Source organism: Choloepus didactylus, chromosome 2 (assembly GCF_015220235.1).
Source record: "Choloepus didactylus isolate mChoDid1 chromosome 2, mChoDid1.pri, whole genome shotgun sequence".
NCBI lineage: Eukaryota > Metazoa > Chordata > Mammalia > Pilosa > Megalonychidae > Choloepus > Choloepus didactylus.
The window spans coordinates 53,696,704-53,723,326 of NC_051308.1; the positions used below are offsets into that span (position 1 = coordinate 53,696,704).

At 47.4% G+C, this 26,623-nt stretch overlaps 1 protein-coding gene across 1 annotated transcript; it reads left to right on the forward strand.

Moving 5' to 3' along the window:
- The first annotated feature begins 809 nt into the window (after positions 1 to 809).
- On the forward strand, positions 810 to 18,998 carry PIGR (polymeric immunoglobulin receptor). Its single transcript, XM_037824859.1, has 11 exons — positions 810 to 967; positions 7,962 to 8,059; positions 8,777 to 9,121; positions 10,434 to 11,093; positions 12,847 to 13,179; positions 13,748 to 14,071; positions 14,940 to 15,108; positions 15,523 to 15,644; positions 16,324 to 16,455; positions 16,578 to 16,636; positions 17,739 to 18,998. The coding sequence occupies exons 2-11, from the start codon at positions 8,017 to 8,019 to the stop codon at positions 17,832 to 17,834; spliced, it is 2,283 nt and encodes a 760-aa protein (XP_037680787.1). The 5' UTR covers positions 810 to 967; positions 7,962 to 8,016; the 3' UTR covers positions 17,835 to 18,998.
- Positions 18,999 to 26,623: the final 7,625 nt, after the last annotated feature.

Here is a 26,623-nt window from a genome sequence, read left to right on the forward strand (position 1 = left end):
TGTGTGTGTGTTTGGGGAGTGGGCTTCTTTTGTGTGACACAGGACTGCTGAGATCAATTTGGGAGCTCCCAGGAGTCCTAACCAGCTCATGTTCTGGAATCCACCATGGACGGGTGGAGGTAGGGAAAGAGGAAAGAGGTGACTACCCTCCCTGCTGTGGAGCGGTTCAATGCCCCAACAAGACCCCTAGGTGAGCCGTTTTCAGGGGATCCCTGGAGCAGCCAGGGCCCTTCATTCCTTCCGGGAGGAAGAGAGAAGAGCCAAGCTCCCCCCAGAATTCCTGAAAGCTCGAGATGCCAGTTTCTGGAAGCTCTTGGGTTGGTGTGGGGGCTCCATGGAAGGTGTGTAAAGGGCGGACTTGGTCCAGGCTAAGGATCCTAGAAGTCGGGGGGGTTCCCAAGGGTCTGGGGAACATGAAGCCAAGGACTAAGAGAGCCACTACTGCCTTCTGTACCCCATCACATGAGCAGCAATGGCACACCTTGCTCTGGGCCAGGTGTTTTAGATCTAGTGTATAACCTGTGGGTTTGCTATTATCACCCCTATTTTCCAGTTGAAAAGAAACATGAAGGTGACTTGCCTAAGGCCTTGTGGCTAGAAAGAGGTAGAACAGGATCTTCGCTCTTGGCACTCTGCCTCACATCCAGCAGCTGCCATGATGGAGGATATGCAAGAAACAGTTTTCCCAGAGTCAAGGGGAAGCAAATGGAGCCAGCCAGGAAAGCCGAAAGCAAAGGAAAGCAGGGGATTGGTGGGGGTCACGTGCCCCTAGCTGGCCACTGTGCCTGCAGGACAGTGTCCCTTTAAGAGCTCAAAACAGGTGTGGGTCCAGAACGACACACAGTTTCAGTTTTGGCAGCAGCATCCAGTGCCCTGCTGGCAACTTCCGGAGAGAAGGAGGCCACCGACTGGCCAGCAAGCTGTGACCCCAAAACCCTGGTAATAGGAGAGAAGGAAGTGGCTAAAAGTAAGTGTGTCTTCTCTGGGATCTCTGGATAGGATGCCATCTGAGAAGGGCTCGGGGTGGTGGCTCGGGTGATACCTGGCTTTCACAACTCCTAGACTCACAGAGATGGGTGAAGAGGACAGGAGGGTAGCCTGGGGGGCTGTAATGGGCAGCAGGCTGTAGAGGTGCATATGAAAGGGGGCTGAGTGAGGATGCACGTGGAAGCCCCCACCCCTTCTCTGCAAAATGCCAGCAGATGAGAAGAAATGTCTGTGGTCGCTTCAAGGCTGGTGCCTGAATTCCCGACTAACACCTCCACTGTATATTAACTGTGTGACCTTAGGCAAGTCACCTAATCTCTTTCTCAGCCTCACTTTCTTAATCTATAAAATGGCTATATAAATAGCCATATCTCTCAGGGTTGGTGTGAGGTTCAAATGAGGAAATATTGCTATGTAGCCTCTAGAGTAAAATAGCAATTGTTTGCTAGCTTTCAATTTAGTTCAATTAATCAAAGATTTATTGCACACCAGACAGACCTAGATTTAGATGACACCTATAAAGTGACCAGCCCATAGTAGGTACACTTCTAAGCCTTGAAGTTTTCCACTGCAAACTTGCTAGAGAGGGCACATTCAGTCCCTTTTTTTTTCTGGGCTTCTAAGAGGCTCTGAGATCCTTTCCTGTTTCAACCCATTGTACCATGCTGCCCTGTTGCACGTGGGGAACATGAGGTCCTCACAGGATAACCGAGTAAGGTGGGGCAGAGCCAATTTCCAAGGCATAGCAGCATTCCCAGAGCCTGGAGCCCTCCTGGCGCTGCAGGCAGGGTGCTTCAGACACGGGCTTTGCCTCTGCACCCTCTCCCCTTGCCCACCCTGACAGTACCCCCATGCCAGCTGGGGGGCCTGCTGGCACACGAGTAGTGGCTGTGCAATCTCCATTCACCCCAAATCCCCCAGTTCCCTTTGCAGAACTGCCACTGTGCCTGGGACTCCCCGAGCTACTTACTCTGTTTTGCACTGTGACCTTTGCCTTCACTTTCTCCCTTCCACTAGGGGAAATTACAGGTTTCTTAACATCTGGAGAGGGGATGTGCCAATTTCAGGGGTTAGTGTAGGAGACAGCTAGCTATCTGGTGGCTGGGAGTAGAGGGTCTGCCAGGACTCAGATCTGGAACTCTCCATCCATCTTTCTCCCTGACTCTGGATGTGGTGAAGTTCCAGAGAGAACACTGAACCAGGAGTCAGGAGACCAACTAGCTCTGTGGTCATTGCCTGTCTCCTGCACCTCTGGACTTCGGTGGTTTTATTTTAGTGAGATACCATCGGGCTTCCATTGTGTAAATCCTCTTACGAAGGACTTTCACAGCATCATCTCATTCCCACCTGAAACAAACCTGGAAGGTAGATAAGGCACTGATCATGATCCCATTTTACAGTTAAGGAAACTAAGACTCTTGTGAGCTCATGTGAGTGGTATAAGGTCACCTGGCAAGTGTGTAGGAGGACATTTTGGCACCATCATTTTGATATGGTCATGGGGGCTTAAAAAAAAAAAGACCTAACTTTAAAAAAAAAAAATTATTCTTACCCTTGCATTGTGCTCATCTACGTCTCATCCTTCCTCTGGGTGGGCTGGGGCTGGAGTCTCAGCATCACTGGCATTGACACAGTGTAATGGAGTACAAAGAAGCTTTGAGATTACTTCACCCGGTTATGGGAAACAAATGTAACATTCTGCACATTAATAGCAGCTGATATTATTTTCCAGGAAGAAATTTCTCTGTTGGCACCTGCCTTTGGGTCTAGGTGCCACTTTACAGGACTTGCCCTTCCTATGAAAAGCATAGTGAAGAAAGACAAGTTAACCCTCTCCTCTAAGATTAGATTTTCTGTTCCTACCTTTCCTGACTGCTTCTTCTCAAAGTCAAGGCCCTCTGCAGTATAGCAGAGTGACTAAGTCTGGATTCTTGATCCAGTACTTGCATTTCAATTCTCAGTCACTTACTAGCTGTGCAACCTTGAGCAAATTTCTTACCTCTCTGTGCCTCAATTTTCTCATCTGTGAAATGGGTTTGCCCATTTTATCCTACTTCCGGGGGTTGCTGTGACAATTGAATGAGTTACCAGTAAAATACCTGGAAAGAGCACATTATATTTTAACAATACGTATTATTCCCCACTTCTATTCCAAAGCATTTGTCTCCTCTCTCAGTCCGTGCTGGTCCAATTAGAAAGCTCACCCCTTGTCTTCAAAGAATACCCAGCAAACAGACTTCTGTTTTCCTGTCACTCTGTGACAGGGGAAAGAGAGGGCTGTGGTGATTGTAGAGAGCAGAGAGGAAAGGAACTAAGGTTTTATAAACCCGACACCATACTAAGGACTTTACCTATGTTGTTTCATTTAATCCTTCTAGTGACTCTCTAATAGGTATGGTTATCTCCAGTTTACAGATGAAGAACTTGAGGCTCAAAGCATTTCAACAGCCTGCCCCCAATCACACAGCCACCAAGGGACAGAGCTGATAGCCAAGCTGAGAAATCCACATTCTGTGCTCCTCTTCAAGTGCATAGCAACCTTGCATGAAGGTCAAGTGTGCAGCCCACCACCCCACCCCACCCCGCCCCCATGGTTGAGTAATTGTACCTCTATGGTTAAAGAGAACTTTATGTTTTAGGGGCTTCATATTAAGTGCTTTATACTTTCTATTAAGTACTAGCAAATACATTATCCCATTATCTCTCCCTCCATATTCCCACAACTTGCACTAGCCCTTCAAGCTAGAAGAGGCCGGGACTATTATCTCCATTTTACAGATGAGAGGATTGAGCCAATATATTTTGTCCAAGTAGTTGGGCTCTCCCAGGAGCCCTTGGCAGAGCAGAATGCTGGACTCCTGGGTTCTCCTCGATCCTCCAGGTTCTGCTTCATGCAATTGCCCCTTGGGTGCCCAGAACCAGGAAGGCGTTTAGCAAAGTGAGAGAAATCAGCCCTGTCTTTGTCCCCTCTCAGAGAAAGGACAAGGATGTAACCATTTCCAATCCAATCAGCCTTTGCTGAGCACACAGTCATGCAAGCCCCTCTGGGGAGGAGAGATTAATCATAGTTGGCCCCGGCTTTCCAGGAACTCGCCATGCAGTGGAATGGATGAGATAAATACCTACACATGTAGGCAGAATGGGCTGGATTCAGTAACAGAGGTTCTAAGTCGTTGTTAAAAGGCCTTCTAGAAATCCACAAGGCCTATTCTGAGATCTTCGTAATACTGTCAGTTCAAATGCTTGATTTCTGCTTATGTCTTGCCATAATAGCAGGTCCCTTTTGACAGAGTCTTGGATCTTTCTAGCTCAGACATTCTCAGGACCCTTTGACTATTCCTTTCCATCTCCTTGCCCTCTGCATTCTGATCCCCTTCCCCTAACACTGCCTTTACCTGGAGTCTTTCCCAGACTCCTAGTACTTATATAAACTCCTACATAAACTTGCTAAATCATAGCTCCTGTCTATCATTCACAAGTCTGAAGCCCTTCCAAGTCACTCAGACTGCTCTCCCTCCCTCAGTGATTTTGTGATTTCTGGGATCCCCCACCCTGGGGAGATGAGAGGGACACCCCCAAATGGACTCAGGCAGCGCCTCTCCTGAAAGTAGGGGAAAGGACTGTTCAGGCCAAGGGAAGTCCCCTTCCCCAGCCATGCCAGCCATCCCCACTCCTCTGGACTCCAGAGCGTCCTGCTCCTCCAAGTTCATACTCCCAGGAATAGTCAGCAGCTGCCAACTTGGCAAATGCATGCTCTGTCCATCTTCTCTGAGCCCTAGCTATTGGGAGACCCCTGACCAATTCTCTGCTGTGTTTCCAAGCAAATGAAGAGGCAAGAGTTGGCTATGGCTCACCAGAAGCCAGGCCAGGACATGGGCCCAGGATACCCTAATATCAAGAGAACCTGAAATTAGAAACCACAGATTTGGACTTGAAGAACAGACACTTTAACTGAAGGGGAGCTAGTTAGATTAATTTTATAAAGAGACAAACTATTCTCCAACACAAGCCTAAACCCCTGCCTCCATCCACAATCGTGCACACATATGGTATGAATATATCAGGGGCGCTAACTTGGCAAGAGAACAATCTTGAATAGCCTAGCCTCACCAGTGGAAAAATAACTCCCAGTTTACAGGCCAGAAAAGGTGTCTTTGTGCATGATGGTTATTAGCATCCATATATCCCAATGGAAGAAGCCCCTCTGCTCATTCAAGGACTGAAAAAGGTGGAGCACTCTCAAATTCCTATTTCATTGTGGGTCTTGGGCCAAAAATCTCTTCAACCTGTAGATTTCCTATCTGCAACAAGAAGATAATAAAACCTGCCTTTGGGTTCCCTTGATCACGTGTGAAATCATAAAAGAAAAGAACCTAGTAAAGCATCTGGCATTTAGTAGGTGCCCAGTAAATGTTATTCTCCTTCCTTCCTTCCTTCTTTCAGCAAATCTAGCTCCAGCCACCCTGGGACTGGGATTGCCCAGAGCCAAAAGTCTGGTTTTGAGAGGAAGGGGTCTTTAATGATTCTTGAAGCCCAGAGTCCTTTCAGTTGCTAGCAGGGAAGTAGTGTTCAGTTTTTAGCTTCTGGCAAAGAAGCTTCCCTGATACAGAAATTGTGAGAGCCCTCTCCCTCCAGTCATTGCCCATGGGACTGGACTCCACACTTCCTTGCTGAGGTCACCCTCTGCCAGATTGGCCTTTCTAGCTGGGCATCCCTGATAGTCTACCCCGTGGCCTGTGGCCAGGCAGAGGGTAATGGGTAGCAGGCTCCAGTGGACATGCATAGCCACCCTAGCATTGAACAAGTGGAGAGGAAGCCTGTGCTGGAAGTCGGGACTCCACCTTGAAAAACCTGGCATTTGATTTGCTGTAACCCAGTCAAGTCACCTTGCCAATCCAGAGCTACATCCCCCAACTCATCCATGGGAAGACCCACAACTGTCTCACAGTAATATCAGGGAGCTTGCTTATCTAAAGATGACGATGGGGCTGAGAATGAAGGAAAGCTACTGCTGGATTGGGCTCTTAAAAGCATGTGGCATTTTGTCCTCCCACGTGTGACTGCCCCCAGAGCTAGCACAAATGGAAATGGCAAATTCCCTGGTACCCTGCAGCCAGCCCTCTGCCCCCCCCACCCCCACCCCCCAACAACTGCCCCAGAATAGACACCTGGGAGCCTGTCCCATGGTGGCCTGCGGTGCCTACCCAGATGCCCCCCTCTCCCCAACTCCCAGCATCCCTTGAGCACATCCACACTGGGGTCAACTCTAGTGTTTGGCTAGGGCCTCACTCCAAGAGTTAATCTTTGGCCTGGACTGAAATGTGTGGACCAATTAACTGGACTCAAGAGTTGAGACACCCATATTCACACCCACTTCCCCTACGCCTCCCCCTTTACTTTTCCAAAGAACAGGAGAAACAGAATACCTTTATCTCTACAAGGAAATGAAAGGTTTCCTTGCTGGGAAATCCCCAACTGAAAAGAAATAACCAAGATAAACAACTCTATTGCTTTTGGCTCGGTCTGGTAAAGGGTGTCTCTAAGAGCAGCAGGCAGGGGCCAAGGTAGTGAGGGGAGGGCTAGGAGATAATGCCCTGGGCTGTGGTGAGTCCCTCCCCTCTCCCTTGGGAGCTTCCTTATCTTTATGGGTGCTTATTACTTGTTATCATGTTTTCTCATTTTAACACTCTATTTTGTCAGTCTGTTATCAAGTTTAAAGCCCAGCAAAATCCATGGGAAAGCACCGACTCCTCTCTTCCCCGTCCCTCCTCCTCTTTTCTCCTCTAGGCTGCAGTCAGGCCAGGCACTGGCACCCTCGTCCTTCCCAGCCCTGGGCTGAGTCCTCCACACAGCGGCAAGGTGCAGCGTGCTGCTCCCTCTGAGTGGGGCCTTATCTTGTGTTCTCATCTTTGTCTGTTCTGGCTTTACCAGGCTGAATAATAAAGGCCAACACCTGTGTTTTTCACCCTGACCCCATTACCTAGTCACTGGGAAACCTTGGACAGGTCACTCAACATCTCGAGATCTCTGTTTTCTTATCCATAAAATGGTTGTAATTTAATCCAAGTACTCCATTCAAATGGAAGCTATAAGGCTCAGATAAGATAGTGTAAATGGCAGTGCTTTCATCAGCAAAGGGGGCTCTACAAATAACGGGAAAAAGCGTAAGATATAAGCATGTTATCATATTTGAGTTGCAATGCAATAGGCTGCAAGGGGTCAAGAGCATGGTCTTTGAATTCAGACATGGCTGGGTTCAAATCCTGCCTCCCCACCCTCCCTCATACACACTTAATCCCCGAGTCACCTTGAAAAAAGTGCTTAGGCTTTAAACTTTCATTTCCTCAGGTATAAAATGAGGATAAGAACACCCACCTCATAGGGTCGATATAAAGTTTAAATGTGATAAAGCATGGGAACTATTTAGCACAGTGCCTGGGGCATGGTAAGAGAACAGTTGATGCTGGCTATCACCATTATGATTACATTTACAACCCTAATAATTATTAGCCCTCCTTTATGCGCCTTAGTTTGCTCAACTAAAAATACCATAAAATATGCTAGACCCTCCACCTCCCAGGGACACATGGAGGGCACCTGTAATGGAAAGATGGGGCCACGTGTTCACAATAACCCGTCAGCCAGCTAGCAAGTGAGCAGTTCCAAAGGCCTTAGGTGTGCTCAGGACCAGCCCTCTTGAGTAAGGATACAGAAGAAACAGTGCCTCTATCTCTATACCAAAGGATCTTGCAGCTTAGTTGAGAAGACAAAATCTGCTTTAACTGTTGAGGAACAGTAAGCACTGTGATATGGGTCTTTGAGGTGTAATGGGTAAGGTGGAGCCATCCATTGATTCAACAGGTTGTTTGTCAGTGGCTGGAGACAAAAAGCCAAACAGGTATTATAGAAACTCTAAGGTCAGCTGGTCTTGGAAGACAGAAGGGCTTCATCTCCTTGTCGTTATTGTCTTACAGCATCTCACACAAGAAGTTGGCCTGGGCAGCACAGCCCCACTCAGGAGCTCCGGCCATGACCCTCTTCTTCCTCACCTGCCTGTTGGCTGTCTTCTCAGGTGGGTCTGCCAGGTGCCAACTCCCCATGGTTCCACCCCCTTCACCGTACCCTCTTCCAGGATCCAGCTCCCTGGGGACCTTGAAATCAGGCCCATCCCCAGGGATGTCCCTCTCAAAACATGCATTCCCTTGAGGAGGAGTCACATAGAGACAATGCAGAAACATCACTACAAAAGGATTGGTGAGAATCGGGGATCGGGGACAGAAATGACAATTCCAAACTCCAAGGCCAGGGATTTGGTGAAGGGTCTTCACTGGGAAAAAAGACCTTGATCTCTGGATCAAACATTTCTAAGACTTGTTATGGGATTTTGAGAAAATCACTTATCCTCCCAGTCTCTCAATATTTTTATCTGGAAAAAATCTACAAAGGGTTTTTATAAATAAAAGGAAATAATAGCAAATGTGAAAGCAAAGCTCCCTACAAAGGTGGCATTATTATTATTATTTATAAACAAGGAATATCATTAAATAAGTTTGCCATCCCATTGTCTTTGAATGATCATTAATCAATTATAATCAGAACCTAATGATCAATCAATCATTTTACCCAATCCCAGCAAATGTCTAGGTAAAGATTTACGTGGTAAATATTCCACAGAAGGCCCATGTGCTAAATGGAAAATTTCATCTCCTCAGTGTGGATGGTCTGGATCCCTTCAGCAGACTTTACTCCCCAAGGGCCTCAGAAAGCTTCTGTCTTATCTCTTCCACAGTGGTTTCCATGAAGAGTCCCATATTCGGTCCCAAGGAGGTGAGTAGTGTGGAAGGCAGCTCGGTGTCCATCAAGTGCTATTACCCAGCCACCTCTGTCAACCGGCATTCCAGGAAGTACTGGTGCCAGCAGGGAGCCAGGGGCCGCTGCATGACCCTCATCTCCTCGGAGGGCTACGTTTCCAAGGAATATGAGGGCAGAGCCAACCTCACCAACTTCCCGGAGACCAACATGTTTGTGGTGGACATTGCCCATCTCACCCAGAATGACACTGGGCACTACAAGTGTGGTCTGGGCATAAGTAGCCGAGGCTTGTCCTTTGATGTAAGCCTGGAGGTCGGCCAGGGTAAGGACCGAAGCTCCTTGAGCTTCTGTGGAAACGTGATGCAGTGGGGAGGGCTTGAGGAAGAATTTCCTTAGAGGGAAGGGTTTGTGGTCCTGGGAGGAGGTGAGGAAGGCTGAGGGTCCTCCACCCTCTGGATACAAGGACTTTTCATAATAAGAGATGGGAATGAGACAGATGGGGTCCACATGGGGATAGTGGCTGGACCTTTCTAGTTCTTCAGGGCCAGTAACGTTTTAGGGCTTTACTTAGGCCCGAGCTTAGAAGGGCACCAAGAGGACAACTTCTCTCTTGCATTTGTTGCAGATGGGACAAAAGGTCTGTAAGCCACAGGGATCCTTTAATCCCTGCCATTAAGGTACCTTTAGATCAAGGCTTTGTGTCACTGGAAGGTTCCTTTCAAATGCACATTTGTCACCTGGGCTCCATTAGCCCATCAACACTATTAGCATAAATGAGATTATCATTTCTCTCCCAAAGAACAAGGCCCTGAAGGTACAGGTCATTCTTTAAGGCTTGTTTGATTTGGGGAAGAAACAATTCTGAAAGTCTTTCTGACTAGGTTTCAACAACGAGTACAAGGGCATCTTAAAAGAGAAGAGACCTTAAGGGAGGAAATTTGGGAGAGATGAGGAGCTCCCAAAGATATGTGTCACTCCTTTGTGATGTGCCTACTGTCTGCTTGTGAGCCAAATAAAGAACTCATTCAGATGGTGATGGATATCCATAGAATTTCAGAATCTTAAGAGCAGAGGAGAGCTTAAAGTTCACCCTATGCAGCCTCTGATTAAATTAAGTGGTTGAAGCTCACTTCACCAGCAGCCCGTTCCATGTTTGGACTGTTCTAATTTTTAGAAACTTCTATTGCCATGTGCTGAAATCCTCCACCCTGTTACTTACATTCATTGCCTTCATTTCAGAGTGCATTAATTTAGGCACCTGCGCTGTGTAGGCATTGCGCTAGGCTCTGCAAGGGAGCCAAGCATAAATATCTACCCTCAAAGAGCTTCCAGTTTCTGGGGAAGACAGAGAGGAACATAATTAACTATTCACAAGTTTGGATGTAGTAAGTGATTCAGATGTAAGTGCCAAGAGAGCACAGAAGAGGTAGAGATTAGTGCCAGCTTGGGGAAGGCTTCAGGGAGGAAGGGGCAGTAAAGCTGGGCCTTGGAAGATATATGTTGGTAGGGTCCCTCTGGGGGGGGGGGTGTTCCAGGTGATAAGCACTCCCAGACTCCCAATGGGAACAAAGAGCAGTCCGGTGCTGCAAGAAAGAGGAACCACAACTCACCCCCCATCCAATCCCATCCTGCAGGTCCTGAGCTCCCAGAGGGCACACAGGTCTACACAGCAGACCTGGGCAAAAGTGTGATCATCAAATGTCCTTTCAAATTTGAGAATATTCAGAAGAAGAAGTCATTTTGCAAGAAGTCAGGCCAGAGCTGCCCCGTACTCATCGACTCCAATGGGAATACTGACCCCAGCTATAAAGAAAGAGCAAAATTAACTATCCAGGGTACGAGCTCATTGGAGTTCCAAGTCTCCATCAAACAACTCCAGCTCAGAGATGCTGGCATATACATCTGCAAGATCGGAGACCGCGAGCCCAGCGATGAGCAGAGGGTTGTTGACCTCCAAGTGCTGAAGCCCGAGCCTGAGCTGCTTTACGGAGATCTGAGAAGCTCGATAAACTTTGACTGTGACCTGGGCACCGAGGTGGCAGATGTGCCCAAATTCCTGTGCCGGATGACCAAGGGGGAAGCCTGTGATGTAGTCATCAATACCCTGGGGAATAAGACTACAGCCGTTGAGGGCAGGATCCTGCTCACCCCCAAGGACAAGAAAGGCTTCTTTAGTGTGGCGATCACGGGCCTGAAGAAGGAGGACGCAGGGCTCTACCTGTGCGGAGCCCACCCCTCAGGTGGGCCAGCAGAAGGCTGGCCCGTCCAGGCTTGGCAACTCTTCGTCAATGAGGGTGAGAGCCTGGGGTGGGGCAGGGAAAGGGCAAGGCAATCCAGCAAGCAAGAGCCTAGCTTGGTTCCCTTTTCTAGGGCATGAATTGTAAATCTGTTCATCATTATTCATGTCTCGGTCAACAAAACCCATTCACCGATCAGCCCTGAAAGGGATGCTGTGTGGACAGCAGCTCGTACGGGAACGTCTTAGTTTCCTAGGGCTGCCGGAACACAGTCCCACAAACTGGAGGGCTCAAAACAAAAGAAATGTGCTCTCTCATTGTTCTAGAGGTTACAGTCCAAAATCAAGGTGTCGGCAGGGCCATGCTGCATCTGAAGTCTGGAGGGGAGACTCTTTCCTTGCTTCTGCTAGTCTCTGATGTTTGCCAGCTCTCCTTGGCATTCCTTGGCTTTTACAGACAGCACTGCAGTGACTCCTCCAATTTCATGTGGCTGTCTCCCCCACATCTGTCTGGGTCTGGGTCCGAATTTTCTCTTCTTATAAGGACTCCAGTAATACTGGATCAAAGCCCACCCTGATCTAGTTGGCCTCGCCTTAACTAATCACATCTTCAAAGACCCTTTTTCCAAATAAGGTCACATACAAGAGACTGGGACTTAGGACTTGAGTATGCCTTTTGAGGGAACACAATTTAACCCATAACAAGGAGAGCTAGAAAATGTGGCTTCTGCCTGTGTTAGCTCTTAATTATTCTCCTCTGTTATCAAAGGACTTTTGACTGCTGTCCTCACTGAACAGAAATGTAGAGAGTGAAGGTCCTGATTGAGGCAGGACTTGTACATTGCCTGGGTTTCAGAGAGGCACAGTGTGCGACCCCCACGAGGACCTAACATGGAACCCTAGTGCCATGACAGGGCATGCAGTGTCCCCTCCCACTGGCCCCTGGGCAGGGTGGCAGCCCATCCCTCATACTCAGATGAGAGAAGGTTTGGGCTTAGCTTTCCTGTGAAGGCAAGGCCATAGCCTCTCAATTTCTGCTCCAGCCTCTCTTAGGGTTATTAGGGCATGATCTGGCCTACCCAGCTCTACTTTGGAGAACCATCAGTGTGATGAAATAATTCAACCCTGCTCCTTCTCACCCTGAAATGCTCTACATTGAATTGCCCTCATGAGAAGTAGCAAACCAGCACTTGTCCTTCAAAGTATATGTCCTTGTGAGTTCCTTAAGGGGCTCATACGCCCCATGCATCATTTCTCTGCATCTGGGGTAACTTTGCATCTGGGGTCCCCCAGGGTTCTCTCTGGACCTTGGTTTTAGCTGCTTGGAGGAGCATCTTTGAAATGCTCCTCAGGATTCTAAATAATTAAACCTCTCTATGCTGCATAGTTTATATTCTAAATCATTCCATTCTAAATATATTTTCTTCACTTGGAGAAAATCCATATGACCATTTTTATGTGATGAACAGACAAAAGCATCTGTAGAGGAAGATTAGGTCAGAAGCCAAAGGAGAAGGGCTGATATCCTCTCCTTAAACTCCTTCCGTTCTCTGCTCAGAATAAGGTGGGAAAAGGGAACAAGATGACAAAGCTTGTGGTTAAGTTCACAGGAGTTTGGTCCCAGTGGTCCTCGCTACAGACTCTGTCATTAGGTGAGTCTTTTCCGTCTCCTGAAGAGGATGAGGTAATGAGTCTAAGTGTCACTCCCCGCCCTGGCCGAGACCACGGGGAGCGAAAAGTTAGCCAGGCTGGGCAAGACTGTTCCTGTGTTGCCGTCCTCCCGTCCCACATCTCTCTGTCTGTGCTTCTAGAGACCAGGATTCCTCATAGTCCTTCTGTGGTGAAAGGTGTGGCAGGGGGCTCTGTGGCTGTGCTCTGCCCCTACAACCCTAAAGAAAGAGACCACCCGAAGTACTGGTGTCGCTGGAATAACACTCAAAATGGCCAGTGCCCGCTGTTGGTGGAAAGCGAGGGGCTGGTTAACGAAGAGTACGAGGGCAGGCTCGCACTGTACGAGGAGCCGGGCAACGGCACCTACACCGTCGTACTCAACAGGCTCACCTCCGAGGACGCTGGCTTCTACTGGTGCCTGACCAATGGCGATGTTCGCTGGAGGTCCACCGTGGAGCTCAGGATTGTGGAAGGTAAGAGCTGAACTGGGACAGGAGGGAAGGGGGTTGCCCTGGGAACCTCTCCATTCAGCAGCAACAGCAGCCCCAGTCACTCTTCCCCCGTCCCACCTAACTCCACGCTGGATGGGAGAGTCCTCAGGAGTGTGCATCATTTTTGTATCTGTAGCAAGTGCTAGCACACACCCCACATCCTTCAAACTACTGTACCACATGGAGCACCTCCTATGATGAAGAACATTCCTTCTTTTACAGCATATCCAGCATCAGCTAAAGTAGAGTACTGAGTACAGCAATTTGTGTCAAGCCTGAAAGAGAAGGGAAGAGAAAGAAATCATACTGAAGTCATGCAAGGTTCTAGGTTCTATGATAGAATCTGGGTTGATTCGTGGTGGCCATCAATAATAATTATTACGCAGATGCACAATTACATTTCCTATGTATTCAGTATAGTGCATTTATTTGCAATGCTTCCCATAGAGGAAACGGGTTGTGGACAAAGGTCCCCACCACAGTCACGTCCCTGTAGTATCAACTGCAGTGCAAACTTCCTTGCCTATTTTTTGCTCCCTCCCTGCTCCAGGAGAGCCAAACCTAAAGGTACAGGAGAATGTCACTGCTCAGCTGGGAGGGACTCTCAAGCTCCCCTGTCACTTCCCATGCAAGTTCCACTCTCATGAGAAATACTGGTGCAAGTGGAGCAACAGGGGCTGCCAGGCTCTGCCCAGCCAAGATGAAGGCCCCAGCCAGGCCTTCGTGAACTGCGACGAGAAGAGCCGGATCATCTTCTTGACCCTGAACCCAGTCACCAAGGCCGATGCGGGGTGGTACTGGTGTGGGGTGAAGCAGGGCCACCGCTACGGAGACACTGTGGCCATCTATGTGGCCGTGGAGGAGGCAGCAGAAGGTGAGTCTCTGTGGGCAGGGCCTGCACCCCTGAGGACCCCTCAGGATCCTCTAAGGCCCCTGCCTAACAGCTTCTCAATCAGGGGTGGCCCCTCGGTTACACCGTAAGGATGGGGGGGCAGATTTAACCTCCAAAGACTTATTTTTTCCTCCAAAATGGCATCCAAAATAACCATACAAACTAAGTAAAAATAGTGGGTTTGCCATTTAACCTCAGCTTCAAGTTAAGTCCCATAGTTTTCCCTTCAGAGCAGATTGCAGTCCCTAAGCTCTTCTATAGATAGAAATTCCAGGGTCCACTGTCATATACAATATACCTGTGCCTCCTCCCACTGCCAGAGCCTGTTCTCAAAAGAGGGACAGATACCTTCCTTTACAGATCTGATGAAAGAAAATCAAGCCAACCTATTCTGTCAATGTTTGTATTTTAAGCCTCTTTTTTAGATGTCACATGAAATGTTTTATCTCCGATTAGGGTGTTTTTAATCCTCTTAGAAATCCTAGTTTGTCTGGGTCCAGTGGATCTGCCCGGCTCACTGTGGGATTATTGCCAAACTACCACCAGGGGACAGTACTATCATACCCAGTCCTGAAGTCAAGAATGGGTCAGTTCTTAGGCCCAGCTGGATCTATGGTGGAGCCTTGCAGATTGAAATGAATTTGGTATTAATGGAGCAGAGATCAGCTCTGCAAGCTAAAGGAGGCCATCACTCTATTTCTAATGCCATCCTGGGTCCTACCTGAACAGCGTTGAGCTGTAATACAACCTTGAGATTCCTAATGGAGCCTCATTCCTCAGTTTCCCTAATCACAGGGAAAACAAAACATGAAGAGCCATAACCCACCCGCCCTACCCTCCCCTGCTTCAGGGTCCCACAACATCAACCAAGGAAGTGCTTCTCCCACTGAGGAGGTGGTGGAGCCAAATGTCAGGGTGGTTGAGAACAGAGCCAAACTGGATCCCAGCCTTGTCGTTGAGGACAGAGAGGATACTGGAGACCAAGCTGGTGGGAGCAGAGCTGTCGCTGATGCTGGCAGGTGAGGAAGGATTCAGGGCTCACCACGGGGTACATCCCAGAGGCCGAGGACTGCAGCTGGGCTGCCAGGTCCAAGGAAGAGGGCCTGTCTGCCTCTTGAACCTTGGGGGCAGGCCCACCCCTACTGCTGCTTCTTGTGCTTTGGAGGGTCCCGTGGTGCCCTCTGACCTTCTCCCCATGGCTGGGTGGGGTTCATAATTCAGTTCAACCTCCCAGGTCTGGGATGGAGAGCAGCTACCATCCTTGTCTTTGCCATGTCTATGAAACCCTCTTAGAAGAATGGAGCTAGGAAGCTGCATCAGGAGGAGGGAGCAGATCACCCTGGGAGAAAAACTGGCCTGAACCAACCTGCCAGTACATCCTGGGGCCCCCAGGTTTCCCTTTTAGTGATTTACTAACTTAATCCTCTTTCCAGTTCTGAAGGGCAAGGCGGCAGCTCCACGGTGCTGGTCTCCACCCTGGTGCCCCTGGCCCTGGTGCTGGCGCTGGGGACCTTGGCTCTGTGGGTGGCCAGGGCCCGGCACAGGAGGAACGTCGGTGAGTCCCCAGGATGCTCCCTGCCCCCACCTCCAACCCCGAGCCCTTAGTTCTGGCTCAGCCACCCAAAGAGGAGGCTGCCATTGTCCTATCTCAGAAAGGTTTCTGGGAAAGGATGGTGGGGGGAGATAAACCCACACACACCCAAAACTTAAATTGTGTGCTGTGCAAATATTGTCTCTTGAAGGACATCTCTGATTGCTCAGGGTCTAAGTTCAGAGGCAGGGCAGCCTAGCAAAAGGAGATCAGGATGTCAGGACACTGGGCTTTCATCCTAGTTGATGACTATCAGCTGTGTGACTTCGGCACATCGCCATTTCATGCCTCAATTTCCTCATGATTCAAAACAGGGATAATAATTCAGCCCTCAAAGGGCTGACGTGAGGATGAAACGATGCCTCTTGAAAGGTCACAGAGTCACAAGCAGAGGTCAGGAATTGAATCTCAATTATCCATGAAAAGGGAGTGGGGAGGAGACGGATAACCCAACAATCATTTCCATTCTGCTTTGGCTAGCAGTCATAGATGAGCAACCAGAGACCCCTGCTCCCACCTCAGCTGTACGGTGGAGCTACCGCAGGGCCCCCACAGTGGAAAGGCATGTCACTAATAGCTGGTTGTTCTCATACCCACCTACCCACCCCCCACTTCTATGCCAAACCCTCTTCTCCTCCGACAGACCGGATTTCAATTAGAAGCTACAGGACAGACATTAGCATGTCGGACTTTGAGAACTCCAGGGATTTTGGTGCCAATGACAACATGGGAGCCTCTTCAGTCTCTCAAGAGACATCCCTTGGAGGAAAGAATGGTACGTCTCCTCACTGAAGGGAACGTTCAACCCCTGGAAGAGCAAGAACTGGACCCGACTCTGTGACTGGGTTGAGAGTAGGATGTACTGAGACCTAACTCACCCCCCTTCTTTTCACTCAGAGTTCGTTGACACTGCCGAGAGCATCACTGAGAATGAGGAACCCAAGAAGGCAAAAAGGGTAAGGGGAGAAGGGAGAAGGAGGCTCCCTGTGTAACGAGGAGATGCAGCATGAGGGACTACAGTTAGACATCAAGAAAAACTACCTCAAAGTGGGGACCAATTCCAGAAGAGGGAAGATGTTATGGTGTAAATGTTATTGAGGAGAACTTTTCCAGGGAGAGGTGTATCTTACTGAGAAGGGATTGTTGCTGGGTGTTGATGTGGATGAGGCTGAGGAAGGAGGTAAATGGCATTTACAGGCTGCAAACTTGCAGGAAGGAGGAGAGTGGGAGGCATGGAATGCATGAGATTCAACCATGGGAGGTGAGGTGGGGAGCTCAAATGTCAAATGTTGGTGAGTAAGTGGTTGCTCCTCCTGGGCTTTGGGACCCACAGACAATAGGTGACCTGCCTTGCTTGAGGTTTTGCTCAGAACCAGATTTTTGCCTGGGTCTGAAAGACATTTGCTTGTGGTGGGCAGTATGATCATCACAAGAAGCCACCACCCACCCCAACCAAGGGCCATAGTGCTTAATGTCCCACCAGAGACAACCCTGCCTTTGGGCTACACAACAGCCTCCCCTCCTACCTCAAAAGGATAATTCCTTGTGCCTTGAATCCTGAGCGTTGTGATCATACCCACTTTCCCTCCCAGCAGAAGAGCCCCCAGCATTAGGAACAATTCGGGGAATGAGTTAGTCCTGGAGACAGCCTGCACGCCTGCCCTCGTGGTGCTGAAAGGCTACCACCCAGGGCTGGTGGAGAAGGAAACACGTCAACTGCTGAGACCGCCACCAGCCTTGGCCACCTTGGCCCTCAAGACTGCGTGGGCAGGGCTTCCGGGGACAGGCCCAGGCTGCAGAGCTGGTTCCACTCCATGTGTCAGAAGGAGGTAGTGAGACAAAGGGACATATTTTTAGAGACTTCAACTTTCCGTTTCTCAAAATAAGTCCCTCTGGGTGAGCCTGGGGGCCAGGATAAGAACAGTGGGTCAACGCAAGCTTGTGCTGCTTGGGCCTTAGATAATGAATTTAGGGTACTTAGCACATCCCCTCTCCACAGATCCCCACCCACTGAGCCCATGCCCAAAATACTGATTTCCTCTCCTGTTGCTCCCTCAGTCATCCAAGGAAGAAGCCGACATGGCCTACACTGCCTTCCTGCTCCAGTCCAGCAACATGGCAGCCAACGCCCAGGCTGGCAGTGGTGAAGCCTAGGAGCATGCTGCTGCTCCTCCCGCTGCCCTTCACGATCACCTTCACAGTCACGTTGATCCGCAGGGCCCCCAGCTTCCGGGCCTCCCACTGCCTGCACTCACAGCCCGCCTAGGCTTTTCCTATCTGGTCCCCTCCCAGTGGCATCGAAGCCTGGTCTAATTGTTCCTGTGGGGGTACCCACCTGCAACTTATTCGTAATGTGGGAAACTAAGGCATGGAAGGGGAATTACAATCTTAGAGGGGCCTCTCAGAAAGAAGAGAGACAAGGGTGGGTGGAGAGCCAATTTCAGAAAGGAGAGCTGTGTAGGGCCTCTGTGCTCCCTTATTATGGGATGTCAATGGGATTTGCCCCTCTGCTCCCCCCTGTCTTCCTTCCTCTCTTTTTCTTTCCTTCATTGAAAATACATATTTGAATACTTGTTAGAGTCCAGGGGCTCTGCTCGACACCAGGACAGGTATGCTGCAAACCCAGCCAATAGCCTTCCTGTATATATCATTGGACCCTTGGGAGCCACGGCTTCTCTTGGTGCATTTGAATCCCTAAGACCTTAAATCCTTACTAGGTCTCCTCATCTCAGTCCTTTTTGAGAGAAACAGGGACTCAAGGATCAAGTGACACAGATACACATACAAATAATCATAAACATTCACTCTTGCAACTTCATAAGTGAGAAAATTGCGCTCCTGAGAGGGGAAGAGGTTTTTCCAAGAGCACTAAGTGTGATAAACCAGTGTCAAATCTAGATTTGGCATCTCCTGTCCTCTTGACCAGAGCTCTTTCTGCAAGGGCCACTGCTCCCCTCATGGAGGAGAATAGGATAAGAATAGGAGGAGGAGGAGAAAGATGTAAAAGGAGCCACATCTCTCACAGAACCCACCTTGGGAAGATGACACTTTACTTTTCTGTCACTCTTACAGACCTAGGAAGATGAAAGAACAAATGCTCAAAATCCCTTATATTTGAAGAGTTCCTAAGAAGGGAAGGCAAGAAGGTGTTGATGGTGCTGGGAGGGGCTACTTTCAAAGAGCTAACTAAGGTTTAAGGTCTTTTTTTCCTCTGAACTCTGTACTTCAACCAGCATCTACAAGCTGGCACTTGCTAACAAATCAAAAATATTACTTAATTCATTAACAATTAAAGACTGTGATTAAGATTAACAACTGTGAGGAGCTAAGATTGCATTTTCTCCCCATACCTTCTGTTTCCTGGACAACCAATTTGCTTTGGTCCTATTCTTAGACACCAAGGACATGTGTCAAAACCAAAGGCTTCCCCATTTCCAGTGCTGGACTGAGGTCAACTATGAGAGTACCCAAAAGTGGGATCAAGATTATCTTCAACAGAAGAATAGTTTTGTGTCTACTCCAGTGGTCAAGAGCCTAAAGCACAATATTGCAGAACATAGTTAAGAATATTTTACATTTGCATAAACTGAAAGCAGGTGTTTTAGTTTCCTAGGCTGCTCAAAGCAATACTATGAAAATAAGTTAGCTTAAACAATGGGAATTTCTTTGTTCACAGTTAAGGCTGGGAAAATGTCCAAATCAAGACATCATCGAGGCAATGCTTTCTTCCTAAAGAGCAGCTGCTGGAGAGTCTTGGCTCCTCTGCCACATGGCAAGGCACATGGTGGTGTCTGCTGGTCTCTTCTCTTCTGGGTTCCATTGCTTTCGGCGTCTTGCTTCCATGCCTTTCTCTGTGTCTGCATTTCAGTCTCTTATAAAGGACCCCAGTAATAGGATTAAGAGCCATCCTGAATGAGGTGGGCCACACCTTAACTGAAGTAGCTTCATCAAAAGTTCCTACTTACAATGGGTTTACACCCACAGGAACAGATTAATTTTAAGAACATGTTTTTCTGGGGTACATACGGCTTCAAACCACCACAGCAGATAAAACCAGTGTTACTCTTGAGCATAAAAAAGTCTTGGTAAAATCTCCATGGATTACTTAACCTCAAATCTCATACTTTCCAGGGTACCCTCCAAGATCAAGAGGCCATTAATTAAAACTGAAGTAACCAAATGAGTTAACTTCTTTTCTAGGATTATCAACTAGGAGCAAGTTAAATAATAACTTAGATTTTAGAATAGTCGATCCAAAGTCTCTTTAGGGGACAGTGATTAGATAAAGGACCCCTTGTCTACGAAGGCTGTTTCTAGGTTCTGGCACTAAACCATGTCATATCTTAAAAGGAATGCTCAAACTATCTGTTGGCTGCTATACCCTCACCCCACCCTTAGACGCCTCCACAGGGCCCCCATGTGTGGAGAGTTCTCTCTGGGAAAGAGTACCCTCCAGTCTTCTATCCTGCCTACTGAGGGGCAAAGCTGTTGCTTCTACCCAGGCCTTGAACATAATGCTTCGGATGCTACGTGCTTCCCCAGCCTGCCCTCGCCCAGGACACAGCCTTCAATTCTCCTTGGGTCTCCACTCAGCTCCTCTGAAACTCGGGCTCCTCCCCACCCAGGAGAGGTGGTTCTCGGGAATGTTTATTTCTCTCTTCTCTATGTTGGGCATTCATATTTTTAGCTTTTCCTGGAATAAGAGCAAATCATTTTGAAACCAAAACTGCAAATATGCCAGAACATAGCATTGTTTTCTCCCTGGAATTTGCTCTCTGACCCACCAAAGCACCATGCCTGCAGCACAAGGATTGAGACACAGGTTGCAATACCAACAACCAGCAAGCCAATCCTTAGCTTGTGCAGCTTATGCCAGTCCCTAGAATCAAAGGCCAGGAAGTGTCACTGAAGCCACAGATAATCTTCTATTATTCCTAACTGATGTTGTCAGTAGGTGACAGCAAGTATAATAATGTACTGCCCCAAACCCCCTGCTCCTGAGGGACAGAGAAACGCTTTTCTCTAGAAGCTAGTCTACAGCCTTAATGGGATATCCAATAAGCTAAAAACTCACCAGTCTGGGGGAGTAAAAATCAAGTGTTGGGCTCACAGTGAATTAGCAATGATCAATGTCCAGTACTATCCAGGGAACTACTTGGTATATTTCTGATGACAATTGAATCTTCTCCAAAGTTTTGGAATTATTTTGAGAGATTTTTTTTTTTTAATGAATTATGTAATGACGTGACTATGCATTACTAAGGCCCAATAGGGCCAGGATCTGGTTGTGGCAGTTTATTGTTTATTTTGGTTTGTAAAGCTAGGGAAAAAAACAAACAAACAAAAAAAAAAAACAATTCTCTCATTTCTCCCAGACTTTTCCAAGACTCTTGTCATCCAATTATTACCTTAGGAAATTATTTCCTGAAATAGATAGGGCTTGAACTCCCCTTGATCCATATTCCACTTTTCTCAGTCTGCTTATCTTGCCAAAAAAACAAAAAAACAAAAAAAGTCCTGGAAAGGTAGTGCTGTCAGCTCTCTTTCTATTCAGAACAGAACATCTCTCCTATGAACAGTAGACAGCAGAGAAGGGAGCTGACTATGACATGGTTTGTGAGGCTGGTCCCCAAGGCAGAGAAACATGTCTAGGACCCCCCAGCTTCCCAGAGATAATTAACTCTACTAGGGAGCATGTACAATAAAAATCATAAGAGATCCTCCCCAAAAGACTAAATGTCTAAGTAGACAGTGGGCACACCGAGACAGAAGATGTGAGACAAAGACCAGTGGCACCCAGCTTGCCGAGGGTCTGAGCAGAATGGAGAGGAGGGTGCCCAGCCATGAGAGCCAAGGAATTCTAGTTCTCCTAAGGCTGATCAAGAAAGAGTGGCCAATCCACGCTCACTAGAATCAGAATTCTTTGTCCTGAAATCTGAATAGATAGAGAGATAGTGAAACCACTCAAGTGTATTCTTGCACATAGAAGCCAATTCAGTGACACCAGGATTTTGAGAAAAGAGTTTATTAGCAAATGCTAGCCAAGTGGAGACAGTAGGGAAGTCCTCAGCTCTGTCTCCTGGATCTGTAGAGTTAAGGGAGCTTTATTAGATTAGACAAAGGGAGGTGGAGATAAAGATATTAGGGATATTGGCACATAGTGATTGGCTAGTAAACATTTAAATTAAGGACTGCAAGCTGGCTATTGCCATTGGCTGTTTAAAAATTCAATTAGGCATTGCAAGGTGGCTATAACTGCTAACTGTTTCTCTGTTTTGATGAGTGGGCTCGTGACATTGCTGGCACGTGTAACGGCCAGACCTCCCGCTTCCTTTTTGGGCATGATGTTTCTTTCCTGTTGTTCCTGCTCACTTTGATCCTGCTCAGAGGGTATTTTTATATTCTGGGCTGACTTTAAGTTCAGGCTGCTCCTTTGGCACATGCTTCATTAGTTTTAGCCAGTTCTGCAGGGAAAGAAGAAAACAGAAACTTGTCCTGGAATTAGGCAATCCCCTCATCAATTCTAAAAGGGGAAGTGAAAGCTTTAAGTTAGTAAGGGAGGGGCTAATCTAGCGAGTTAGTATGTGGTGGTTTCAATAATATCCTGAAATCCTAGTTTGTTTGCTTGTTTGTTTCCTGACAGGTCACATTAAAATTCATCCCAAATTCTCACATATTTAGTATTCTACTCTTAGAACACCAACAGGAATGTGGCTATATTCCAGAAAAGAAATCTTAGTCAAAAAATTCTACCATTTCTTTTAGAAGAAAATAACGAGCAGGCTTATTTTCAGGCTTAACACTTCCAAAGCCCTGCTCCTGGGGATTGGCACATTCTGGGATAGGCAAGACTGTGGACCAAGTTCTTGGAAGAGGGGACCACCGTGAGTCCAGCAGGCGAGAGGATTCTCCTGGAGCACCATGGAGAGAGCAGTGCTGGGTCATGGGGAGGCTGGCCTCAGGATCACACCCCTCAGTCTGGAAAAGACAGGAGATGCATTTCTGAATCAGGCCCCCTGGATGGTAGAAGTAGCAGGGTGCAGTAGCCAAGAAGGACCCATTGCAACAACCTCCACCCCAACGATGATGACTCCTCTCCACTGCACTCTAACTACATTCCAGTCAGCATGTGTGCCGGTTTGAATGCATTATGTCCCCCAAAACTCCATTATCTTTGATGTAATCTTGTGTGGACAGACGTTAACAGTGTTGATTAGATTGTAATTCCGTGAGTGTTTCTGTGGAGATGGGCCCCACCCAACTGTAGGTGATAACTCTGATGAGATAATTTCCATGGAGGCATGGCCCCACCCATTCAGGGTGGGCCTTGATCAGTGGAACCATGTAAATGGGCTGACAAACAGAAGGAACTCAGTGCAGTGCAGCTGTGAGTAACATTTTGAAAAGGAGCTATAGCCAAGAGGGACACTTTGAAGAAAGCACAGGAGCTGCAGATGAGAGACAGTTTGAAGATGGCCGTTGAAAGACTCTTGCCCCAGAGAAGCTGAGAGAGGACAAATATCCCAAGTGCAACTAAGAGTGACATTTTTGAGGAACTGCAGCCTAGAGAGGAACGTCCTGGGAGAAAACCATTTTGAAACCAGAACTTTGGAGCAGACGCCAGCCTTCCCAGCTAACAGAGGTTTTCCGGACACCATTGGCCATCCTCCAGTGAAGGTACCTGATTGCTGATGTGTTACCTTGGACACTTTATGACCTTAAGACTGTAACTGTGTAACCAAATAAACCCTCTTTTATAAAAGCCAATCCATCTCTGGTGTTTTGCATTCTGGCAGCATTAGCAAACTAGAACGGCGTGCTAAGCCCCTTGTGACATTTACCATACACAGTCCTCACAACCTTGTGAGAAGTACTCTCTTCATGCCCATCTGTAGGGATAAAACCTAAATTTTAAGTAGATAAAACCTAAGTTAAAAGGTTACTATGTAAACTTACTAACCCCCTCCTACGTGGGACCTGAGTCCCAGGGGTGTAATTCTCCCTGGAAACGTGGGTCTTGACGCCCTGGGATGCGCCTGGCCCTGGCATCATGGGATTGAGGATGACTTCTTGACCAAAAGGGGAATAGAAATGAAACAAAATAAAGGTTCAGTGGCTAAGAGATGTCAAATAGAGTTGAAAGGTCATTCTGGAGTTTATTCTTACGCATTAAATAGATATTCCTTTTTAGTTTCTAGAGTATTGGAATAGCAAGAAGGAAATACCTGAATCTGTTGAACTGTAATCCAGCAGACTTGATTCTTGAGGATGATTGTATAACTATATAGCTTTTATCATGTGACTGTGTAATTGTGAAAACATCGTCACTGACACTCCCTTTACCCAGTGTATAGGCAAATGAGGAATAAAATACAGACAAATATATGTATAAATAATAGGGGGGGAGATTAAGAGGCATGGAATGTTTTGGGGGTTTTTAAAATTTTCTTTTTTTCTTTATTTCAGAGTAATGAAGATGTTCCAAAATTGATTGCAGTGATGAATGCACAACTAGATGATGATACTGTGAGCCATTGATTGTACACTTTGGATGGATTATATGGTGTGTGAATATATCTCAATAAAATTGCATTAAAAAAAGTTATTTTGGACATTAAATGAATTTATCTAAAGGACTTAGAGCAGTTCTTGGTATATCTGGTATTATTTACTGGCTATGAATTTTTTTCCCTTGAGTCTATCCCTGCTTCAGCATACCTGGAAGCTGGAGCTCCCTGCAGAGCCCTGCACAGGACTGGGGATGGTTTGCACAGAATCCTCTGATGAGAGAAATGGACAGAGGCCATAGGAGTGGTCTTTATGGCCAGTTCCTGGTCCCTGAATGCTGGATGAAATCACAGAAGCACAGCCTCAGCTTTACCTGGAAGGGTTTGCCATGAAGAACTGGGGTCCCTGGAATGGAGGTGAAACAGGCTGCCCCTTGCCTTGAGCTCTGATTTTCTGGGAGGGCTAAAGGTGGTGCACAGGGATTATAATTGAATCACGGAGACCATCTGTCTAACACTGGCCCAGAAAGCAAAGCACTCAGGGACACCCTCTAAGGGCTGGCATCCAGCCCTACGTTGGGTAGGTCCAAGGGCTCAGGCCCAGCTACTTCTTCCCCTTAGGAATTATAGTACAATGAACTTGGCTGGTCTTTGTCCCTGGTTCCTGGGAGATATCCTCTAAAGCCTGGAATTTCCCACAGATGGTAGGAGTGTTTTTTGCTATTCATGGTGGGCCTGGGACTACTGCTGATGGTTTTTATGCTAATGAGGTGACTCAGGGTTGAGGCTTTGAGCTACTGGTCAAATCAGCCAGACATCCCACATTTCCATCTCATGAAGGGGCCAGGGGCTGAAGATTGGGTTTAAACTAATAGGCACTGATTCCATCAATCATGCTTACTTAATGAAACGCTAATAAAAACTCTTGGGAACTGAAGCTCAAGTAAGCTTCCATGACGGACAATACACGTCAATGTGCCAGGAGAGTGGTGCATTTGGACACCACATGGAGAGAACAGGGAAGCTTGCATTTAAAACCTCATCCCATGTGTGTCTTCTTTTGGCTACTTCTTATTTGCCTGTGATCGTAAGTATAGCACTTTCCTGAACTCTGTGGGTCATTATAGCAAATTACCAAATCTGAGGGGGTGATAGCCCCAGAATTTGTAGTCAGCTGGTCAGAAGTGAAGGTGGCCTGAGCCCCTGAATTTGCCACTGGTACCTGAGGGGGGATCTTGCAGAAGATCACCCTTAACTGCGGAGCCTGACCCAACAATGGGTAGTTTGAGTCAGCACTGAAATGTGTTGAGCGTACACAGGAGTGCAGAGCGCCAGAGCCTGAACATGTTTGCCTACAGCAGCCCACCCAGCCATAAGCAGCACTACTGCCCATGCCCTGTGGATGCTTCAGTGCTCAGATTTCTTTATCCCTCCATCTGGGAGTGCCTGGTCCTGAGTCTTAGTTCCCAAGATGAGGGAGCACCAGAGACACATAGAGTCCCGTCTAATCTGGCACCAGGCCTGAAGAGGCAAATGCCCATAGTGGTCAGGACTCAGACCCTGGATCCAGATTCTATGGGTTTGAATCCTGGCTCTGCCGCTCTTCTAATTGTGCCATCTTGGGCAAGTTACATCACCTCTCTGTGTCTCAATGTCCTCATCTGTAACACAGGGAGAGTAATGCAACCTAAGTTAAAATGCCATTCTGGAGGTTAAATGGATTTTCCTAAATAACACAGTTCTCTGTATATCTGGTATTATTCCTTCCACCTGCCTGTCACTGGCTCTGAGACTTTTCCATCAGGTTTACCCTTCTGGTCAGGCATTGCCCTCAGAGCAAATGCCCCTGAGAAGGACATGGCACAATGGAGTCCCAGCCCCTTAGTGTGCCTTGCCTCTTAAACAGTCTCCTGGGACTAGGGCAATCCAGCAGCCCTGAAAGTCAGAAGGGGGATGTAAAACCCAGAGGGAAAAAGAAGACAGAAGGGAATAAGGACTATAAACAACTCCTACTTCACAATTTAGGAAGGGGTTGTGCTTCCTTTGGACCCAACCCTGGAGACCATGAGGCAACTATTGAAGGTAGGGACTGGACAGGGTCTAAGAGTTTCTTTTTATTGGTTTGGTGGTGGTGGTGGTGGTGGTGGTTGTTTGGGTATATTAGAGCAATCTTTCTTTTTTTTATTTTTTTATTTTTTAGAGCAGTAGTAAGTTTACAGAAAGCCATGCAAAAGCACAGAGTTCCCATATACCCCTCTACACATACTCATACATCACTTTTCACTATTATTAACATTTTACATTAATATGGTATATTTGTTATAATTGATGGACCAATATTATTGTGTTTACATTATTAACTACAGTCCACAATTTATTAGGTTCACTTTTTGTACAGCTCTATGAGCTTTTTAAAAAATTTTTATTGTGGTAACA